At 40.6% G+C, this 24,569-nt stretch overlaps 1 protein-coding gene across 17 annotated transcripts in view; it reads right to left on the reverse strand.

Moving 5' to 3' along the window:
* CAMTA1 (calmodulin binding transcription activator 1) overlaps positions 1–24,569 on the reverse strand; it is an 899,707-nt gene that overhangs the window by 810,357 nt on the left and 64,781 nt on the right. Inside the window, exon 4 of one of the 17 annotated variants that reach the window (XM_059052152.2) lies at positions 2,542–2,806. The exons of the other annotated variants lie outside the window; for them this stretch is intronic. Coding sequence (XP_058908135.1) covers positions 2,798–2,806 — 9 coding nt within the window. The 3' untranslated portion in view covers positions 2,542–2,797. Of the gene's footprint in view, positions 1–2,541; positions 2,807–24,569 lie in introns of those variants that run through there. 17 annotated transcript variants of the gene reach the window in all.

Raw genomic sequence — 24,569 nt, forward strand, 5'->3', positions numbered from 1 at the left:
TGCATTGTTTTAGAGGTGCCTGATTCCCACAAACTAGCCAGTGCCTCTGCCTGTAAGCATGCCTGGGCCTCCAAGACAAGAGTAGAATACTAACAGGGACACTCTTTCAAGTTCAGTTTTCTGCAAGGTGTAGAAAATTCCATTTCATGAAATTCCATTTCATGGGAACTCCCACGCTGCCTGGGTTTCTCCTGGCGCGCAGGATCGGCCCCAGATGCCACGGCCACGGCCAAGCTGCCTGCCGGCTGCTGCTCTAAGTACACACTTCACATGCAGCAGCTCACCTGGGACTCCTCATGACCCTCTGAGTAGGTAGTGTTATTATCAACCCCACTTGAAAGAGGAGGAAGCTGCGGCACAGAGGGGTTAGATAACTGTCTCGATCTGACCACCTGCAAAGGGCCGAGGTGGGACGCGACGCGAGGCAGCCTGGCCTCAGCGCCCACGCTCCCGGCTGCTCCCCGGAGGATGCACTACGGCAGCCTCTCTGCCGCTGCTGAGAGCACAGCCCTCGCATGAGGTTTACTTTCAAAGGCACCTTTCTTCTGGGTTCCCAGGGTGTCCGTCACGCATTTTCATTTATCCCGCCAGCATCCCTAAAGAGCAAGTAGGAGACATACAATATCTACGTCTCACACAGGATCAAACTGAAGTCGAATCAGTGAAATGTTCTACACACTCCTGGACGTGAAGTGGAACAACTGATTTCACTGTTTTCAACCCTAACGTGGAAGTCTTTTGAAGTCTTGCTATTTGAGTTTCTGAGTTTTGTGTGTCGCTACCTCACAAGATACCCCTGGAACATCCAGAGACCCAGCTGGTCCAAAGCAGGTTTTCTGACTCTCAGCCTAGGGTTTTCTCACTGAATCATGCTCACAGAAACTATATCCACGTGGCTTACAACTCACTAGAATTCCTAAATACTAACCAAATCAGCACTGCTCATTGAAAATAGGTAATGAATGTGTCCGTATACCAGCTCTCTTCGATGCAATTGCAAAATAAATTATCACAATAAAAACATTTCTCTTGGGTGCCTATTAATATCTCCTTAGCTCCTACTGGACTTATGAATAAAGTATTTGACTGTCTCTAGAGGACCTAGAAGCCTTCAGGGAGATGTCAAGAGGCCCTGATTCTGTCAACAGGGAGCTTGTGACTCTCATCAGCTAGCTCCCCCTCAGGGGTCGGGCAGGTACAGGGCTGCTTAAGCAAGAGGAGTGGAGCAGACCTCAACTCACAGCCCCTTTCAGCCCTGTGACGCCTGTTCAATAAACTCCAAGCTACACATAATTCTTCTGGTGCTAGAAGGGTACAGAATACATTCCTATGCAACTCTAAAAGCATTAACATAAAAAAAAATCACCTTAAAATGCAAGGTTGGATAAATAAATGCTCCTAACTTCTGGAACATTCATTCCATGTGCTTTCTGGCTTTGTAATCATGGGATGTTTTTTTACCTACTCATACTTCTCAGCTCTGATATTCTGCAATTCTGTGAAAAGATACCCAACAGGCCAAAGGCAATTTCCCAGGTATGTAAGTATAACAGACAAAGACAAGCTAGTAAGCCTGAAGAAGTGTTCCTAAGAGTTCCAATCTCCACTGAGCAGCTCACTACAACTAATTTTAATTTGTGGTTCTAATGAATGACATAAACTTTTATAGGTATCAACAAAGCTCAGAGAGGACTTAAATCCATTTCAGTGCTCATTTAGCAGCTTCAGCTGTGTGCAATTAAAGCATAAGCATTAAATGTTGGAGAATAAAATAATGAGACACTTAAAAAATAATCTGTGCTTCAGCAGGCCATGCTAGGAGATTTCACATGATATTTTTTTTTTTTAAAGAACATGATTTCTCAGGCATATCTTGTCATTTCCAAGAATTAACTCAAGTTTCATTTTTTAGATTTCAGGTTTTTTGCTTTTGAATAAGAATTTTTTGAAAAGTGGAATACAATTAAAAATGCATTGTCTGAAAAACAGTCATGAAACAGCATATGGCATAAAGCAATCTGGTATATGGACCATCACAGATGACTGACCAGGTTTCAGCAGAGACAAAAGGCCACTTTTGATCAGGTTAAAAATGTTGCTCGTTCTTAACTTATACCTCAAATAAAGAATAAAATACTGAAGGAGGGGGAAAGGTGAATTTTGGAAATGAGACAACTTTCTTATCTTCCAGCCCGTACATGGAATTAAAGGGCTAAACTTTTCCTCCCACCAACACTTGAAAATATAAAACGTAATGTGAGGTTGTAGAATGTGGCAGCTGAGACCAGTAAGTTCAAGTTGCCACTATTTCTGAAAGATGAGTTAATCTGCAAAGGAAGGGGTGTGTAGTGATCGTGAGGGGGTGTGTGTGAGAAGGGACAGGGCAGGGGCATGGGGGGCGGGGGGGCTGTGTATGCGAGTTATGTGTGAACACCAAGTTCATTTGGCTATTGCAAAACATGAATAGAAGAGAAAATATACTGCATGGGGAAATGCACTCATTAAACTTAAATTTTAAAAGGATGAAAACACAGATTACACTTTATTTTTAAAACTGAAATGAATTTTAATACAGAAAATGAAGACAGCATTTTGCAAATTTATCGCTCAAAGGGGTATCTCTATTTGAGGAAATCAGCGTGTTACACTTTGAGAGATGAAATGTTACAGCTTGTACACCAAAATCAAAAAATGAAATTAAATTAAAAAATGAAATGGTTACCAAGGTAATGCAGGTCAGGGGATCAAAGGTGAAGGGTCACACATTATTAAAAAGAAATCCAAAAGGACGGCTGCGTCATGATCTCTGCAAAACAAAGGAGCTCCAGTAAGTAAAACTAATATCTCTGAGAATTTCACATCAAGTTCTTGAAAAGAAGACGCCCCTGTAATTGAACACAGTCACTCCTGATTCCGCGTAGAGCCGTTTTTATTTAGGTACAACACCAAATTTTAATTACCTTTTTGTAAAAATTTAACCATTCAATCATATTAAAACCGCAAATATCCCCCATTATAAGTGACTAAGAAGTGCTGACAATTCCACTGGACCCCACACCCTGTTTTCTGGAAATGACAGTGTTTGTTAAGTTGCCAACATATCAGAAATCTAATCTGGTCACAGCGCGGTGAGTTCTTTTCCTCTCCTCAAGGAATGAGTTCCAAAATTGAGTTTTTGCAAATTTGTTTCATTTGAAGTTGCTGCATAAAATTTCCATTATTGGAACATTTAGAATAACAACGTTCTAGAAGACAGCAATAAAGCGATACATGATAAAATAAACTGTGTAACTATATCTATTAAGATCTGTTCTCACATTCAACTCCCACTGCGGGGCAGGGGGTGGGGAGGGGGACACGACATTTTAAGCAAAATGACCTGCTGTCTCCACTGGAATTACACAGAATTAATAGAAGCTTGACACCAGCAATATCTTAACATCAGAAAAAGAGTATGTGACAGTTTAGGCCTCAATTTCCTGTTATTATTTACTCATCTCCCTCATTAACAAACTAAAAAGGACATGAATAAACCTTAAAAGGACAGACAGAGCTAAGGTCTGGTTTTGCATCACGTGGCCACCACGGATATCATGACAAACATACTTACTAACCTTGCGGCAATAGCAAGCATGATGATGAGGAGTTACAGTAAATAACTTCCATATTCCTGTCACTAGTGAATAAAATGACTACTATTAGTGATCTTTAGTCTCATCTCTAAAACTAAACTTGGGCAGGCTACACTTCCCTGACTTCAGGATCCAAATTCCTTGCTTGTTGCTGGACAGGCGATAGAAATAATGCCTCTCCATCCACGGGGGTAAACGGGAGCATCACTAGCAGCAAAGAGCTTTAAGTACCATCCTCTTCTTCCAGTCTCCTAGTTTAGTTTCGATCTTACAATAGCTAACATTTGAGTTTACCTTGATAAAATCAAATTCCCAAAATACTTCCACATTAAAATACAGACAACTGCCCCAAAGGATTTTATTAAGAGGAACAGAATACTCTTTCTGGTGGCTTAGAGCAGTCAATAAATAAACTCTATAAAGATTTTGTTCCCCCAATTAGGTTTGGTTAAAAAATAACTTGCAGAGCTTCATGCACCAGACACAAGTGTGTTAGCGCCTCAAGGCCACATTTCTAAAAAATGACTTTTTTTTAAGTTCCAGAGCTACTGAAAAGTAAACTAGCATTTCATTTATCTGGGATGCTCATCTCATGTAAAGTCTGTCACATACGTATTTGTTGCTGGGAGGCATGCAAGCAATTTTGCACACTATAGAAGGAATCGATACCCCATCAAAACTGGCATATGTTGTTTTCGTAGCGCTGTTATTCAGACCACTTTAGCACGTTTGTAAGAAAAGGCAAGAAGCCAGTAAGTATACCATTAGCCAAGTTTTCTTTTATTAAAATATTTCCTATTAAAAATAAGAAAAGTATATTCAGATCAAATATATGTACCCCTTCATTAACAAAACACATGTATTTATTTTTAAAACTTCTCGACAACAAGAGAATACTTATAGATCTTCTCGAAATTCTAAATCATTTCTAAAATTCACCGACTCAGAAAACTGTGTTCGCCCAAATTTTCTACTAGCTTCAGCGCTGCCAAAAGTCGCGCACACCAGCCTGTGCCAGCATGATGTGATCCCCAAATACAAGGAGCTGCTCTTCGAGGACCTGAAGGCATTACAACCAGCCGAATTCCCACAAATAATTTCACGGAAATGAATATAATCTAAGTAATAAACAGAAAACAAACAGAACACTCCCCACCTAGGCACTTAGAAGTTCCAACAAACAATCTGAATAAATTTGTGCCAGTAATGATAACATTTCAGGTGATCTAAGAAAATCTGTAATATGAAGGATTTCAGCTAACGTTTTCAAATGTGTTTGCTATTTGGGGTGGAAGAAGGGAAGGGCTACCAGGAAGGAGTTTACCACATCCCTAATATTCAAGGATCCTAGAATACAATTTAATAAGTAATAAGAGGACTAGAAACAGCCAGGGGCCTGCACAACTGGGGAGCATGGATTCAGCCGCAACAACGAAGAGCTGAGGCCAGAGCCCCTTCGTGGAGGCAGGTATCTGGGACACATACCCTTCTTCCCACAGAAACAGTCTGACACCTGCCTACTTAACCAGAAGTCTGTTGAAGCAACAGTTCTGCTCCAAATTCTAGAGGCTGTGGGACCTGAGGAGCTTTTTGGTTTTTCCCAAAGGACTGGCCCAGCTGAAATGTAGGAAACAGAACATTCTACTAGCCCCATTCCTGGGCCCCAGACAGAGTGCGTCAAGGACTATGAATGAACTGGATTCATACATACCAATACATGCAAAGATTCAGGGTGTAGGCAGGGGTGTGTGTGGGGGGGGGGGGTCTTTAACCCAAAACAAATCCTACGTGGCAGAACTATAGCACTTTTTCATTACGGGGTAGAGAAGGAGAGTCCTCTTCCAAATGACAAGCAGTAACTGAACTAACAGGGAATGCTCAAAAATCCCACTAACTCCTAAAACCTTAGGAGCGTAACTAGTATATACCCTATCCTCAGCCTAAAACTGGAAAGAAAACTGTACTACCGCACTGGTGAGTTATGTTACTGAAATAAGAAACACACCAACTTTGACTTTCACAAGACCAACAAGTTACTGGAGTTCTAACAAAGAAGACTTTGCCAGGGAAATTCTCACCCATATTAAGCTCTCACTTCCTGGACAACTTTTTGTAGGGATATGTTTTCCAACATGCTCAATTTGTACTCTAAGTTTTTGGGGGGTTGTTTTTTGCAGTTTTTGCTTTGGTTTGGTGGTTTTTGTTTGTTGTTGCTGGTTTTTTTTTTTTTTTCTTATTTTGGGCCAAGGACCAGTCAGCATTTATAATCAAAGAGAATCTGTTCATTTCTCAACTAAACAGACATAGAACAAAGAACGTCATTTCTAATAAGGTTAAATCATGACAAAAATGCTGCCATTCTCACCTCAAGCATATTACTTTCAAAACACATAGAAGAACCAGAAAGAAATAAAAAAATAAAGAGCCAAGAAAATTCAGAGAGTCAGAGAAGCTACAAGACAGTTGAAGAAACCCATTAAAATAGAGCCCTATATATTTTACTAATTCTTTACAAAATGGCTATTAACTCAACAATATAATGCTCTCTGCAGCAGAAACTAATCTTGTCAAGTGTATTCTGAGAGTAAAAGGAGAAATGTCCAGCCAAAAGTTTATTATAGTGATGAGGCAGGAAAAATTTTTAATCTATAAACATAAATAAATAAATCACTAAAACGTCACTCAATAAAACAGGTAATTCACTAGAATAAAATGCACTTGAGCTAAGTATATCCTTCTGTTAAGTGGGGATTATATTTCTATTACCCTTTCATATTAGAATTTGTTCGTTTTTTCAGCATATTAGAAATACTGCCTGGCTGAAACACCAAGAAAATAAAAGCATTTGGTCTCCATGTTTGTGGCTCCTCCAAGTGGGGCCCAGGGCAGCACAGCCAGCAAGAGGTACCCCCTCCCTGACCGCCCCCTTCCCACAACAGACACCACCTCTGCCATTTTTTTCAACCTTTCTGAAAATATATTTCCTCTGTCAAGCTTCTCAAAGATAGTCTGTTCTAAAATATGTGCCTGTTTCTCAGAACATTTTATAAACGAGAACAGCAACATACACCTACAATCATCATATTATTTCTGCTACAATCCTCAAAAAGAAAACAAAAGCTAAAACTACAAGTGAAATACCTTTCTACCTAGGACTTTATCCTCAACAACATCATTCTTTCCCTAATAGCTTCAAAGATCTCACAAAAGAAGAAAGCGAGCGGGAGGAAGGGACCGCCATGAGCACAAGGGAGCGCTTAGGACTGACAGAGACGCTCATTCTGGTGGAATGGCGATGGCCGTGGGGTGTGTGCCTGTGCACACTTCGCAAAAGTCTGTGCAATTTATTATATGCCGATTATACCTCAAAAAAGCTATTTAAGAATGGGGTCAGAGACTGAAAAACTCTGAATTCACCAAGCACTGGGCAGAGTGCTCAAGCACTGTGTAGAAGGCCTCAGGAGTGGAGAAAAAATCAGCCTTAGACTGAGTACTACTGAAGACCCACCTAGCAAAGCAAAACCTTAAAGGCTCCAACCGCTCCAGAGCACCTTAGCTGCACCCCAGAGCGGAGCTCGAGAAGAACCCAAGGGCCCCGCTTTCTTAAATCTAGCCTGCCGATCGTCCACCTTTCAGTCAGGATGCTGAGCCCACTTACAGTGAACATAATTATAGATATGGTTGGGTTTTAGTGAACCATCCTGCTGTTTTCTATTTATTTCCTGTGTTATTTCTTCCTTTGCTCTTCCTTTCTGCCTTCTTTTGGATTAATCAAGTATTTTTAGTTTAAACAAAAAAAATTTTTTTAAGAATTAGGGGGTGGTTAAAAGGCAGGGACTTCGCCCTCTCCCTGCACACCTTAAACCGCACAGCCATGCTGTAGCCACCATGCAGAAGAAGCCAAGAGTCACAGGGGAGACAGGGGGAGCCACCTTCCAAGCCACTGAACCAACCAATTCTAGAACCACCTGGTTCTGGTCTTCTTAGGTGAAATAATAAAGGTAATCTCATTGTTTAAAATAAATGCATATAGCACAGGGAGATAAGCTCAGTGCTTTGTAACCACCTACAGGGGTGGGAGGGAGGCTCAAGAGGGAGGGGATATGGGGATATATGTATGCATATAGCTGATTCACCTTGTTGTACAGCAGAAACTAACACAACACGGTAAAGCAATTATACTCCAATAAAGATGCATATAAATAAATAAGTAAATAAATAAAAACAGGGCAAAGAAACTGGAAAAAAATTTTAATAAAATAAAATAAATGCATAAATACATAAATATTATATATTTAAAACATTTGATACTGATTACTAGCTTTCATATTAGCCACAAACCTGAAATTAGCATAGTTTCTAAATTGAAAATCAAGGCACAATATGACAGTTTCTCTAACAGACTTGAAAAATCAGCTTTAGACATACTCCTAGCTGTGCAAATGATATGCAAATTCACCAAATATTCTTAAATTTCTTCCTCAGATTTAGCATTTATATTATGTCAACTTTATCACAACTGAGATCCGTTCCTTTCAGGTACTATCCCCACTAGGGAAAAAGGAATAATACAATATATGCCGAATTTCCCCAAACACAAATTTAAGAAATAAAACAAAAGCAAAACAGACCCACCCACTGTTGACTTTATTTCTATTTGACCCGTTTTTAAGCTTACTAACCTACAAGCAGTGCTTATTTTAACTGCTCTACTGGCTTCCTACAACGACAGTCAGAACGATTAGACTCCAACATTTCCCACTTCTTCTAGTCATTGATTCTCAAGCTTCAGATGAATAAGAATCCCCTATTTAAACCAAGTCATTTGTAAAAATAGTTCTCAAGTCCTTCCTCTAAGAGATTACAATTTAGTACATCAAAAGAGGAGCTAAACAATCTGCATTAGTAAAACCCCAGGTGAGTCTGACTAGAACAGTCCACAATCCTCACTTTAAGAAAAACTGCGGGATTCCCTGGTGGCGCAGTGGTTGAGAATCCGCCTGCCAATGCAGGGGACATGGGTTCGTGCCCCGGTCCGGGAAGATCCCACATGCTGTGGAGCGGCTGCGCTCCGCAACGGGAGAGGCCACAACAGTGTGAGGCCCGCATACCAGAAAAAAAAAAAAAAAAAAAAAAAAAGAAAGAAAAACTGCCCAGGACTTCCCTCGTGGCACAGTGGTTAAGAACCCGCCTGCCAATGCAGGGGACACAGGTTCAAGCCCTGGTCTAGGAAGATCCCACATGTCATGGAGCAACTAAGCCCATGCACCACAACTACTGAGCCTGCGCTCTAGAACCCACGAGCTACAACTACTGAGCCCGCGCACCACAACTACTTAAGCCCACACGCCTAGAGCCCTCGAGCCACAACTACTGAAGCCCGCGCGCCTAGAGCCCATGCTCCGCAACAAGAGAAGCCACTGCAATGAGAAGCCCGTGCACCACAAAGAAGAGTAGCCCCCCCCACCACAACTAGAGAAAGACTGCACGCAGCAATGAAGACCCAAAGCAGCCAAAAATAATTTTATTTATTTACAAAAATATTTAATGTTTTATTTATTTACTTTAAAGAAGAGAAAAGAAAAACTGCCCAGGTGGGTCACCCCATCCTCCAGTCTCCACATACACCTGCCTCCTGCAGACACCCAGGCACAGATGTCTAAGCTGCCAAAGGATAAAGAAACAAATTCCAGCTGCTATCAGCTTAAGGTGGCCCTTAAGTTTTTAAATGCCAATGGATGGTTAAAGAGTCTCTAAATCCCCAAAGAATAAAGCCATACTGAAAGACAGAGTAGCTATATAAGATACAGGGAGTTCTTTTCCAAATAGAACCAATTCTAGGTTCCAGTAATAGCTCTACCACTGACTACTTCTATGACCTTGGACAAATTATTTAGTTTTTTTCAACTAAGTCACATTTTCTTCATTTATAACATGAAGATAACAACATCCCTACTGTATAGGGTTGCTATGAGTATTAATGAAAATAAGTAATATAAACTGAGTTGCATGGTGCTTAGGACTTAAAAAGCAATAAACATAAAGAAGATGTGGCATATATATACAATGGAATATTACTCAGCCATAAAAAGAAACGAAATTGAGTTATCTGTAGTGAGGCGGATGGACCTAGAGTTTGTCATAGAGAGTGAAGTAAGTCAGAAAGAGAAAAACAAATACCATATGCTAACACATATATATGGAATCTAAAAAAAGACGAAGAAAAAAGAAAAAATGGTTCTGATGAACCTAGGGGCAGGACAGGAATAAAGACGCAGACGTAAAGAATGGACTTGAGGACATGGGGGGGGGGGAGGGTAAGCTGGGATGAAGTGAGAGTGTGGCACAGACATATATACACTACCAAACGTAAAACAGACAGCTAGTGGGAAGCAGCCGCATAGCACAGGGAGATCAGCTTGGTGCTTTGTGACCACCTAGAGGTGTGGGATAGGGAGGGTGGAAGGGAGACGCCAAGAGGGAGGGGATGTGGGGATATATGTGTAGCTGATTCACTTTGTTATACAGCAGAAACTAACACAACAATGTAAAGCAATTATACTCTAATAAAGATTTTTTTTTAAAAAAGCAATGAACACTGGCTCTGTGATTACTATGATTATGATGCTGATCACCTTCCATTCTTTTGCTTATCTGATTCTTTCCAAGGTTTACAAGAGGGATGCTGCTATCCCCATTTTTCTGGATGAGCAACAGTTAAGGTTCAAGATGTAAATCTTAAAAATGTCAGAGCTGGAATTGAAACTCCATCTGTCCAGGTCTGTCCTACTCCACGGCTCTGGCCCTGACAAGTGTGGAAGGTGTTCCGCCAGCCCTGACAGCCTCCCATGTCCGTGCTCTGCATGGGGCTCTGCACACTGAGGTTCCCAATCCTGTTTGGGGAATAAGGCAATGAATGAATAGTAAGGTCGTCAGGGGCAACAGAGGGGAATGTACTCTTCTAGATCCACTACCGTACCTATCCCACCGCCCCTTACACAATACATTTAGAAGGATACATGTGGGACTTCAATCAGGGGAACCACAGATATAAATTCAAGAACTTGCACACCAAAAAAAGGAAAAGTAATGATTTTCCACTCTGCAGTTCTACTCACTAATTTAACTTAAGGATAAATTCATTCGTTCAACAAATGTATACTGAGCACCTAACCACAGGGCAGGCTAGGTGCCCGGGATGTGTGGTGAAGTGCAGAGAAGAGGTCCCAGCTTTGTCTATCTTAGCCACTGAGGCGAGGATTCAGACACAGAACAAGTCATTTCAAGCACCATGAGCAGCGTGCAGGATGCTACAGAAATACACGGCAAGGGTATCTCATCGACTCTGCTAGGGGGACGGGCAATTTTCCCTGGGGAAATCATGTTTAGCTGAGATCTGGAAGATGACAAGGTGGAGAGGGACCATATTCTAAGAAGAAGAAAAAACACGTAAAAGGCAATGTTGGAGGAAGAACATGAGTGTACAAGGAACTCAGGGGGAGAACAGAGAACAAGGAGAGAGAGGCCAGGCCGGAGGCTAGAGGGGTGACAGACAAGATTACACAGGCCTTGAGGACCATGTTGAGAAGTTGGATGGTACCTTAAGCATACGATGGAAAATTATTCAAAAGATTGAGAAATGGGGTAACCATAATCCAACTGGCATTTTTTTTTTTTTTTTTTTTTTTTTTTTTTTTTTTTTGCGGTATGCGGGCCTCTCACTGTTGTGGCCTCTCCCGTTGCGGAGCACAGGCTCCGGACGCGCAGGCTCAGCGGCCATGGCTCACGGGCCCAGCCGCTCCGCGGCATGTGGGATCTTCCCGGACCGGGGCACGAACCCGCGTCTCCTGCATCGGCAGGCGGACTCTCAACCACTGCGCCACCAGGGAAGCCCCCAACTGGCATTTTTAAAAAACCACTCTGGTATCTGGGCGGAGACCGGGTTGGGAGGGGGCAAAGGTGCAAGTAGGGACAGGGGCCAGGAGATCTCTAGAAGCCGTCTGGGCACAGGTAATTGTGGCCTGGACTGGAGAGGTGGCTGTAAAGAGTGACTTAGACTGAACGGAAATGTATTTGGAAATAGAACTAGTCGTCTTGGATTCAATACGTAAAAGATGAAGGAGGTGTCAAAAATGACCTCTGAGAGGAAAAAAAAAGTAACTCTCGATTGGAGAACCTGAGAAGCACTGCCTCCGCCAGGTGATGACGGTTACCCCGGATGAGATGAGATGGGGAGGGCTCCGCACCTTCGGGGTCTTCCTTCCCAAAACCCATACTCTCGGCCTAATCACAAGCAACACAGCAGACAAACCCAAACTGAAGGACATCACACAAACACCTGATCTGTCAAGGTCACCAAAATCAAGGAAAGTCTGAGAAACTGTCACAGTCCAGAGGAGCCTGAGGAGACAGGATGACTAAATGTCAGGTGGTCTCCTGGACGGGGTCCTGGAGCAGAAAAGGACATTAGGGGAACACTAAGGAAATCTGAAGAATGCGTGGAGTTTAGCTTATAACCCTGTGTCAGTACTGGTTGCCGGCTGGGATGAACGTACCAGCCTAATGTTATTAGGGGGAACCAGGCGTGTGGGACACAGGAACTCTGTAATATTCTTGCAACTTTCCTGTAAATCTAAAACTACTCTACATGTAAAAGTTTATCTTAAAACTGGCCCCCTGGTCGGACTTAAGCACCTGGGAGGTGCCCTTTATTGAGACAGGAGAGACAGACGGGCAGAGCACAAGCTCACTGCAGACACACGAGACAGGACAGGACCCCCGCACTGGAGGAGTCAGACATCAGGCGGGCAGCTCCCAACAAGTGTAGGGGCCCCGCCAGGCTGACGCTACGGGGGTGGGCAGGGTCCCTGAGAGCGAAAGTGGATATATCAGGAGGTGAACGGCCTCGGCTGCTTCCTGAGAAATATCCACGTTTACCAGTCACACAAGAAGAAGGTCTAGTCTCAAGCCCTGAGGAAATCCCACCTTAGATGCTGTGGCTAGAAGAGAGCAAGACGGAACACCTAACACGGGGAGAAAATCCCGGGGGTGCATATGCCAACCCAGAGGTCACGGGGAAAGGCAGGGTCAACTTGTGTGAATACGTCTGAGAAATCAAATAAGCACTGGAAAATGTTCCTTACCTTTCACAATTCTGAGATCACTAGTGATCTATGAAAGAGCTTTCAGAAGAATAATGGGAATTAAATTCAGACTGGAATAGCTGAGTAAGAGGTGAAAAAATGAGGAAAAACTAACTCTTCCAAGAAGTCTGGCTCTCAGATTTGCACACCCATGGTCACAGCAACATTACTCACAACACCTAAAGGTGGAGGCAACCTAGGCGTCTATCGATGGATGAATGGATAAACAGTGTGGTATATACATAATGAAATATTATTCAGCCTTTAAAAAGGAAGGGAATGACATGTGGATGAACCTTGAGGACATTATGCTAAGAGAAATAAGCCAGTCACAAAAAGACAAATGCTGTACAGTCCCATTTATATGAGGCACTTAAGAGTTATCAAACTCAGAGAGACAGGAAGTGGCAAGGTGTCTGCCGGAGCTGGAGGGAGAAGGGAACAGGGAGTTAGTTGCACAACAGCATGAATTTATTTAATGCCAAGGAACTGTATACTTTAAAATGGGTAAGATGGTAAAGTTTATGTTAGGTACGTCTTAGCACAATTAAAAATTTTTAAAAAGAAGTCTGAGTCTCAGAATGTTAAATTCATTATCAAGCTATAATGATTTATAATGAAAAATATTTGAAGCTGGATACTTTAACCTAGATCCGCACTTTGCAAACACGTCCCTAATGACGTGTGACACAACACACACAAGTCACACATGCTGATCCCTCCTGCTCTGCAAGGGGGTCTGGGCCACCCAGACCTCAAGAGTACTCATCCATTAATCCCATATGCCTTATAAATACTTTTTTTTTTTTTTTGCAGTACGCGGGCCTTTCACTGCCGTGGCCTCTCCCGTTGCGGAGCACAGGCTCCAGACGCGCAAGCTCAGCGGCCACGGCTCACGGGCCCAGCCGCTCCGCGGCACGTGGGATCTTCCCGGACCGGGGCACGAACCCGCGTCCCCTGCATCGGCAGGCGGACTCTCAACCACTGCGCCACCGGGGAAGCCCCAAATACTTTTATTTTTGATGTGTTCTAAGATGTGAGAAAAGCTGAGAAACAATGGCTAAAGAAATGAAGATTAGAGATTACTTCAATTCTATTTTCACTGGCAAGAAAAGTTGCTTTAAATTAGTTTTCTTCATCAACCCACAACTTCTGCTGCCAAAAGGAAAAAAAAAAAGAAAGATTGTCACCTCAACTTAGAGAAACAAATGAACCTCTACTACAAAGCCACACCTCACTTTTGCTAGATTTTTAAGGATAGAATAGGAGCAACAATTTTCTCTTCACACCAAGTCAGATCGACAAAAACTAAATCAATGTGTAAGGGACAAAAAAAAGAAAAAAGAAAGAACAATGTGGTACTGATGCAGGCATAAGATAAGCAGATCAATGAACAGAGAGCATCCAGATACAAAACCGTGTATTTGTGGAAATTTAGCACAAGGTAAAGGCAACATTTCAAATCAGTAGGAAAGGATCAATGATTCAATAATAAGCATCTATGGGGGGGGGAAATAAGAAGCTTTACCTCACTCTGCCAATATATACAAAATGTCTATGTGTATTAAACATCTAAGGATAAAAGTTCAAAACAGGGCTTCCCTGGTGGCGCAGTGGTTGACAGTCTGCCTGCCGATGCAGGGGACGCGGGTTCGTGCCCCGGTCCGGGAAGATCCCACATGCCGTGGAGCGGCTGAGCCTGTTGAGCCACGGCCGCTGAGCCTGCGCATCTGGAGCCTGTGCTCCACAACAGGAGAGGCCACAACAGTGAGAGGCCTGCATACCGCAAAAAAAAAAAAAAAAAAAAAATTTCAAAACAACTGGGGTAAGGAAGCCTGTCCTAGGTATGCTGTCAAGGCCAGAAAGAGTCAAAGTTTGAATTGCGTGACTCATAGGACTGACTTGAGGACACAATGAAGACAATTAAGACTAAAATATAGGTTTCTAACCAGGAAAAAATTATACATACACACTTTTTTAAGAAAAACACATAGAAATCAGAAATAAAAAGGGTGAAGAATCTATGAGAAAAAAGAACAAAAGAATGAACAGACAATTCAAAAAAGTAACACAAGTGGCCAAAACATGCTAAATCTCAGGAGCACACAAAGAAATGCAAATTAAAAGGAGACATAATTTTTTCACCCACTGGACTAAGAAAGATTTTAAAAACTGATAAGCTCTAGTATTGGTTAGAGTTTAGGGAAGCGAACATTCTCATATTCAGCTACTGAGCGTATAGATCAGCGCCTCTGTAGAGGGAATATGGCAAATGCTTGTGCTCTTTGGTGAGCAGCTATGTCGGCAGGCCTCTCTCCTAAGAAAACAACTGGAGAGGTGTGCAGAATGCTGGGTAAACAATAAGGGACTGGTTAACAATTTTTATAGAAAATCCATGCTCTGCAGTTATGTACATCCACCTCCACACATATGCACTGGCATGGCAAGGTGACCACAACAGATTTTGGCATGGGGAGAAAAACAGAGAAGAGGTATCTGTGATTCCTGGTTGGGGGGGGGGAGGGGTGACACATACATACACACACACACACAGATACACACACATACATACACACACACACCACTTTAAGGCAGTATAATGCTTAAAGCAAGACAGGCTGAAAAGAATTTCAATATATAAATCAATATATAATTCCAATTTGATTTGATTTTAAAATTACTAAAAACAGTCACGTCTCAATTGGGTAATACCTGGAAGGATGAGTAGATCTGTAAATTATATTACTACAACTGAGAGACAGTGGACAAAACTAATGCCATGAAACAAAGCTAACTCAAAGAATTCCAAATATAATTGGATAATTAAATCCTTCCAAAGAAAATATAACTGTAATTTGAATTGGGGATATCAGTACTAATATCCCTACAACATGCAGACCTTCCCTACAATAAATCTTCATCTACAACTAATCTCATTTGGGTCCCTCCGTGTGGGATAATAGTAAATATATACTGGTCTCTGGCCCCAGTTCCTGGCAGAGAACTCCTAAAACCCTTGTAATTTCCTAAGTGATAAGAACATCTTTTGTTCCCATATTTGGTCTTTGACCTGTCCCTGACACAGGGCTCCTGAAACCCTTGTAAATTCTAAGTGATAAAAGCACTAAGAGCATCTTTTGTTCTAGCGAGGCTACCTGTTGCGGAAGGGAGGCAGGAGAGGGGGTCCTCCAGGATGGCTCTGGATGGGGGCTGGTCGCCAGAAAGACCAAGCCACAAAAGGCAGTTTGGAATTTTCAGCCCCGCCCCCCATTCTTCAGAGAGGGAGGGGGGCTGGAAATGGAATTAATAATTGATCAAGAGGAAGCCTCCATAAAACCCCAACAGCACCGGATTCAGAAAGCCTCCAGATTGTGGATGTGAACACATCCACACTGGGAGAGTGACACACCCCAACTCCACAGGGACAGACGCTCCTGCACTCAGGACCCTCCCAAGACCTCGGCCTATGTATCGCTTCGTCTGGGTGTTCACCTGTGTCCTGTATCATACCCTTTAATAAAGTGGTAGTAAGTATTTCCCTGAGTTCTGTGAGTGACTCTAGCAAATTAATTGAACCCGAGGGAGGGGGGCATGGAACCTCCGGTCAGCAGCACAGGTGACAATCTGGACTTGCGACTGGAATCTGAAGTGGGTAAGTAGACTGTTTTTCCTACAATGCACTTGGCACCTTATTTTATTTTTAGCCACCCCTTTAGAAATTAAGCTCCCTGCAGATGGGGTTTTTTTTTGTTTTTTTTTCTATTCCAGGAGTTTAGAAACTGCCTGGCACCGAGACACTCGCGTATTTGTTGGGTTAATGATGGCCTCCTCTCCTCTCTGTGGTCTCTCCCTCCCGGCACAGGTCGCTCACACCTACCAACCTGCTCTTGATGCCGGCCCAGCCTCCCAGCCTCCAGCCCAGCTCCTCTCGGAGGCGAAGGCACAGAGCCGCTGTTGTCTACCCTCTGCCACCCTCAGCGCACCCTGCCCTCCGGCCACCCTGCCTCTCCCACTCCTTCAGACGTGCCAGGCTCTTCACCCTGGAGAGCCTTTCCGCAAGTCTGTCTCTGTCCACAACACTCCCTGACCACTGATGTCTCTCACCCTCCCATCCCTCCTGTCACAAGATCACTTCCTGGGAGTCTTTCCCTGGTTTCTGATCTATATTAGGTCCTCCGCTCTTGAATAACCTTTCACAACCTTCATTTTGTAAATACATAGTTATTCTTACAATTATCTGCTTAATGGCTGTTTCCCTTTAAAGGCAAACTGTGTCTTGATGACCACGCTATACGTCCCCAGGGACTGGAACAGTGCCTGAAAAAAGGAGCTCAACTGACCAACTGAATGGCTGGCTGTCCTGCTAGACCACAGACTCGGCAAAAGCAAGTTCAACGTCTATTTTGTCCTCTCTTATGTATCTGGTGACAAATACACTGTCTGGCACAGAGAGAACGTTTAACAACATTTATTAAATAAATGCTGAACGAATACGGGGGTTAGGGACACCATAATCCTATTCCTGGGGAGAGGGGAAAAAAATAAAAAACAACTGCTGCCACCCTGACATCTTGATACACAGAGCCTTCCTTCTGGATGATCTTACTTAGGTGTGTTCCTCCACAGCGTCCACCTCCTACAGCTTAGGCGTCTTCACCCGCATGTGCAGCATCCCCTTCGCTCAGCTCCTGCCATGCGGGCCACCTCCCAGGCCTCTGGAGATGGCAGCACACACAGCCCAGCATCCCCCCCCCCGCCCCCGCCGCAGCTTCCCCCAGGGAGCCTCCAGTGAGACGTCTTCCCACGAAGCACCTTCCTCCGGCACATGAGAGTGGCTTATGGCAAGTTCCAGAGAGCGGCTTTCCATCAAGTTTCACCAGCGTTACACCACCACGACTTCTCCGCCTTGCAGTAAGCCTCACATCACAGCCTGCCCTGGGGATGAGGCCTGGGTCTCAGCCCTGGGCAGAGCAGGACTCCTCCTTGGGGGCTCTACCTCAGCTCTAGAGGATGCAGCTACCCTGTACGTCTGCTATTCTTATATCCTTTAGAGTTCTCTTCACTTTTTATGAGCCAATCCCTCATTACTTCCATTCCCTGTTATGGTGAAAAATGTTCATTTTTTTTAAAATTATGTTTTATACCAGCAAAACGAAAAGACAACCTACTGAGTGGGAAAAAATATTTGCAAATGATATGACTGATAAGGGATTAATACCTCAAATATATAAATAGCTCATACAACTCAACATCAAAAGAACAAACAACCCAATTAAAAATGTTCATTTTAAACTTTTTCTTTCAATTTACCCTTTGGTTTTTTTCTCCTGCTTTGATCCAGACTGATACAGACTTGGAATTAATGTGTGTAGTGTAAGGGTCGCATTTCTTTCCCCCTCCCTACATGAGTATCTAACTAACTAAACACATTTATTGAAAACACTGTTCTTTCTCTGCCATCCTGCAGAGCCTCCTGTGCAATAAATCAGGAGTCCAGATACGAGTGGATCTGTGTCTGGACTATTTTGCTTGGTTGGTCAACTTGTCTAGCCTTTTACTAAAACCATATTATTTTAATTACTATAGCTTTACAGTAAGTCTTGCTACCCAGTATAGTAAGTCTCAGTTTGTTGTTCTTCAAAATTATTTTGGCCATCCCTGCTATCTGCATTCCTATGTTAACATCAGTTTGTCAAGTCCATCAAGAAAACATCTGCTGGCATTTTGATTAGTACTATTCTGAAGGCATAGTTGAATTTGGGAAGAATCAGCATCTTACAACACTGATTCTTCTAATCCATTAACATGGTATATCCATCTATTGATTTAGACCTTTAACTTCTCTCAGTGTTTATTTTTTCCCTGTATAGATGCCTTACATTTCTTTACATTTATTCTGAAAAATCTGATTGTGTATGTTACTACAAATGATATTTTTATTTCACTTCCTATTTGTTGTTGATACAGAAAATTGCAATTGTGTCCAGAGTTACTTTGAATCTTGCAACATTATTTATTAATTACAATAAGTTACAAGAAGATTTTTTTTCTACATACACAATCATGTCATCTACAAAAACAGTTCTATTCGTTCCCTTCTGATCCTTGTACCTTTTATTTTTCTTGTCATATTGAACTAGGTAAGGTCTCTAAATAAAATAATTAATAAAGTAGTGGTAATGGTGAAAATAACTTATTTCTATTCCCAGTCTCAGGAGGAAAACTTTCAACACTTCACCATTAAACATGATGTTTGCTATAGGATTTTTCTACGTAATCTCTATCAAATTAAGGAATTTACCTTTTACTCATAATGTCTTAAGGGATTTCATTTTGAACAGATGCTGAATTTTACCAAAGGTAATTTTTACATCGATTGAAATTATCACATTATTTTTCTGCTTTACCCTATTAACTCAGTGATTTCTACTGATTGATTTTTCAAATAGTAAACCTATCTTTGTAATAAGTCTGATACTCTGATTTAAATCTTTTGAAACGTGTCAACACTTGCTTTATAGATCAGCAATTTTTATAAATGTTCCATGTGTATATGAAAAGCATGTATAATCTAATAGTTATTGGGTGCAGTGTCCTATTTATTTCATTTTATTCTGTATTTCATTTTCAGTATTTGTTATATTCAATCTCCTAGGTCTCTCCTACTGTATCTAATCTACTGGCAAACCCACTGTGACCTCAATTAGGTCAAGATTGTTAGGTGTGTTATTGAGATCATCAATAGTGATTCTCTGTTTATTCAATCAGTTAATAAAGTGTATTAAAATTCCCACTATGACTGTGGAGGTGTCTATTCTTTGTTAGTTTTGCCAATTTTTCCTTTGTGTATTTTGAGGCCATGTTTTTAGGCACATACAGATGTAGAACTATTGAATTGAGTACTTTATCATTATGAAATGTCTCTCTTTATCTCTAATAATGCTTTTCTGCCCTAAATTCCACTTTATTAACATAGGTACACCAGTTTTCTTTCGGTTAGTGTTTGAGTGATATGTCTTTTTCTACCATTTTACTTTCCTTCCACTTTTATGCATCCTTGTAAGCAGTAGAGTAGTGATCCACCTTTTTTAAAAATTTAATCTCTCAATCTTTGTCTTTTAAGTGAAATTTTTAGTTCATTTTTATTTATCAATAATATAATTACTGATATCCTGAGTGTAAATCTATCATCTTACCATTTGCTTCCTATTATTCCCACAAACTCTATGTTCCTTTTCTGTCTTCTTTTGGATTAATCAAGTTTCCTTGGGCTACTATTACTACTATTACTACTACTCCTCCTCCTCTTTCTCCTCTTTCTTCTCCTCCTCTATATTTCCTCTCCATTAGCTAGTAGGTATATATTCTTTTACTCTTCTTTTAATGAATATCCTAGAGATTATAATATGCATCCTTGACTTATCAAAGTCTCAAGTAGATTAATAATTTTACTACTTCCTGGACAATGCAAAGACCACAGGATACTAACCCTGTTTACATCCCCACAACTTATATGCTATTATTAAAATTTTTAATTCCATACATATTTTAAACCACACAAGACATTATTATTGTTGTTTCATATATCAACATTCATTTGCATTTACCCTCTCTTCGGTCTTCACCTTTTCCTACATCTTAAAACTGCCATCCAGGATCATTTCCTTTCTGCCCAAAGAAGAATCTTTATTATTACTCCCCTTTAGTGCAGGTCTGGTGTGTACTAATTCTTTCCATTTTGTTGATCTAAAAGGATGATATTTTTGCCTTCCCTTTTGCAGGATGTTTTGCTGGGTATAGAATTCCAGTCTGGCAGTTTACCTTCTTGAAAATACTGTTTACATTTTGAAAATACTGTTCCATTGTCTTCTGACTTCTATTGCTTGTATTGAGAAATCTGCTGTCAGCCTTACTACTCTTTTGAATGTAATACGTAATTTTTCTCTAGGTATTTAAGATTCTCTCCTTATCTCTGGTTTTCAGCAATCTTATGTTTCAGTGAAATTTTATTTGAATTTATCTGGTGCAGGGTCTACAGTATTTCTTGATTTGAGAGGCTTGTCTGTTACAGAGAATTCTCAGCCATTATCTCTACAAATATTGCTTCTGTACTATTCTTCCTTCCTTTCCTACTCAGATTTCAATTTCACATTGTTAAATATTTTTACTCAATCCCATGTCTCTTAGAATCTTTTATGTATTTCCCATCATTTTTCTCTCCATATTTTATCATTCTGAATATTTTCAATTTATTACTACTACAAATTTACTGTTAAACCCATCTATTGAGATCTTAATTAATTCAGTTATAGTCCTTCAATTATAGAATTTACGTTTTGTTCTTTTTTTTTTAAGTTCTAGTTCCCCGATTCTTAATCTTGTCTTTTATTTCTATAAACATATTATATACTATGTGATGGTATTTACTCTATTATCTGGATCACTGACAATCCACTGGCATAGTCTGCTGTTCCTCTTGATTTTCAGTCAAATTGTCCTAAATTCTTATCTGGTGGGTAAGTACCAGACACTGTAAATAAATGTAGAGATCATTTGAGGCTCTGGGTGATGTTATCTTCTTCCAGAAAGAATTCACATTTGGTGCCGTCAAGATCACCTTGATCTAATGAAGGACCGAGGGGATTTGAAATTCAACTTCAGTACTTCTCAGAGATCACTGTTCCTGGGATACAGGTCTTTGGGACTCAAAGCCTAAGGAGTTTTCCAGGGCCCCTTCCTCCCTGACTTATACCAAACTCCAATCTCCCACTCTCCAGTTCCTTAAATCTATCAAAATCGCCTCAGCTTTCCAACTTCTCATTTGCTTGCTTCTTCTTGAATCAGCAGATCGATCCTCCAGGGCAGAAGTGGATGCAAATATGCTCTTGCATCTATGAGCTCCTTACTTCCCCAGATCTCAAGCCCACAAATCTTCACTGTTTTGTTACCTCTATTACCTTCACACAAATTTTGTTTTAAATTTTGTCCAGCTTTTCTACTTGCAGGAAAGAGGGCCCAACCACTCTGTCTACCATTAGCAAAAAATTCCCCCACTCCCATATTTTCTATCTTTGTGGGTTTATATTTTGTGATTCTTTTCTGTCATTTTACCAAAATTTTGGAAGGTAGATAAATACATCTTCGATGAGTAACTGCTTAACCTGTTACTCATCACAGCTTAACCAGAAATCTCCAGTCATTCATTTTACTGATAGATCTTTTATATATTAAGGATATTAAACCTCTGTCAAATATGTGACAAATACTTCTCCTAGTTTCCCATTTATATTTTAATTTTATGGTATTTTTATGGTATTTAATTTTATGGTATTTTAATTTTATGGTATTTTTAGCACATAGAAATGGTGAATTTATATGTAGTCCAATTTATCCATCTTCTCCTTTTTAATTCTGATGTCATTATAGGAACACTGAACATTATGTAAATATAGACTCATATTTTCTTCTAGTGTATTATCATTTCCAGTTTTTACATTTACTTCTTTAGACTTATTTTGGTATAAGGTATGAGATTGACTTATTTTTTAAATTGGTAAGCCAACTGTCCCAAATTCATTTAAATAATTAACTCTCTATTTCCTCCTCTAAATAGTGTATAAATCTCTTATAAATCAAAAACTATTTTCTTGATATTTATATAATTTTACTTTGCAATCTGGCACTGCTGACCCTTTTGTTCATTCTCCTTGCTACTCCAACTTGCCTTGGTTTCTGTAACCCCTCAGCTCTATTCCTCTTCAACTAGTCCTTCTGAGTCTCCTTTACAAGCTTAATTTTCTTCCCATTTCCCTTATTCAGTCTCATGCTCCATAGAAGATGATGGAAACCGTTCATTACTAGAACCTGTCTCTTCTCTCATTCTCCCTACTCTCCTTGTTCACCTGTACTGTCAGTTTCTTCCAGCTCTCTCTTGACTTCCCAGATCTATATCCAACTGCCTTCTAAGATCTCTACCTACATGTTCCACAGGCACTCTCTAAGACCCACTATACAAATATAATTTCAGTGCCTCCTCAAACCTACTTTTCTTTCTGTATTTTATTATCTACATCCCACTATCATTCAAGCCAGAATCTCAGTAGTTCCTCCTCTCCTTTGCCATCACATCTTAGATGTGATATAAATGATATATCCTACTGATTCTAGGTCTCTGGTCAGATCCTTCTCTACTGCCGCTGCATTAAAATAGGTCTTAATTATCTCTGGTATGGATTCCTCCCCAATTCCCAACTTCCCTCCAAACCATTCTCTAAACTGCCCATAGAGTGACTGTGTAAAATGAAAATCTGATCATTCTACTTTTCTGATTAAAATATTTCAAGTGATCCCGACTACTTGTAAGGTAAAAATGTAAACCCAGCATGGCATACAAGGCTTTCTGTGAGCTGGTTGTTGCCTACCTCACTAACCTTAATTCATCTATCTCTCTCCTTAAACCCTGACCCAGCCATACCTAATTACTCAAGCAAGCCAAACTATTGCCTTCTTCCAATCCTGTGCTCATGTGGTTCTTTCAGCCTGGAAAGTTTTCTTGCTGATTCTTTGTCCAGCAAACTCATAATCATCTTCAAAATACAGTCTTAGTGTCATACTTTATAAAACATCCACCACTTATATGCCTCAAATTTATCTTGTACACACATACCTCACAATTCCATTTTATCCCTTATCACACCACTTAGCAATTATTTTTTATGTGTCTTCCCCATATGACTGTGACACCCTTTTATTCACCTCTGAATGGCCAGGCTTACCTCAGGGCTTGGGCACACAGTAGGCGCTCAAAATGGTCACTGAATAAGAAGATTAACAGACATGATGCTTACTTAACAAACTGGTTTATAAAAATTATCAAAATATATTTCTTAATGGAAAACTATGAAGAGTGACATTTGACTCAAATTGTAATCTCATTAGGTAACATGTATCTCTGAAGTTTTACAAATAGGTTAAAAGCACTTTAAGTAATACTAATGAGGCTCTGTATTATAAATTTAACCCGTGTAAAAATCACTTGTTCAAGGGTTCCTGTTAGTTAAGGAGTTAAATCATCTCGTTCAAAAAACATGAGATAGATAGATATAGTTCTACACCAAGAAAAGAAGCTAAAAGTCTACAGAACTAAACCAAAATGTTTCTAGTCTTTGCATACAAATGGTACAAGACACTTTGTTTTTGAACTTCTGTAAAAACCTTCACATCTATTTCCTAACTATGGTACAACTACAGCCCCAGGCAGGACAGCTGCATATCTTTCTTTATTTGGGCAATTGCTTCCTCATTACAAAGAGAATAAAAGAGCCACAACAAACATTCAAAAGAAAAGTGGCTCCAGGTAAATGGGGAGTAGATAAAGGCATTTTCCAATAAGTTAGATGATAAGAATGTTTTGATTTCTCAGATTATCAAAAAGGATTTGATAAGAAAGTTTTAATAAATCTGTAAAATGGACTTTTAAGCACAAAGAAATCTTAGTTCAAATTTTAAAATCAAATATACACAGTGAAAAGTGACAGAAATATCCCATTAACCTATTTTCAAAACTCACTCACAGACCTGTCAGGAGACATGAAGACCTTGTTAAAAAACAGGTGCTACCCTCCAGTTCAGAGTGACATGGATACAAACTGATAGGAAGCCATGACTACTGAAACTTCCAGATCTCAAGAAAGAGCATTACAATGTTAACATCTTCCAGTTATTAAAAAACTAGAAAAAGAAGACTACAGCATACGGTACCCCCATAACCTTATAAATGGCACTGATTTCTCCG

Source organism: Kogia breviceps, chromosome 1 (genome assembly GCF_026419965.1).
Source record: "Kogia breviceps isolate mKogBre1 chromosome 1, mKogBre1 haplotype 1, whole genome shotgun sequence".
NCBI classification, from domain to species: Eukaryota; Metazoa; Chordata; class Mammalia; order Artiodactyla; family Physeteridae; genus Kogia; species Kogia breviceps.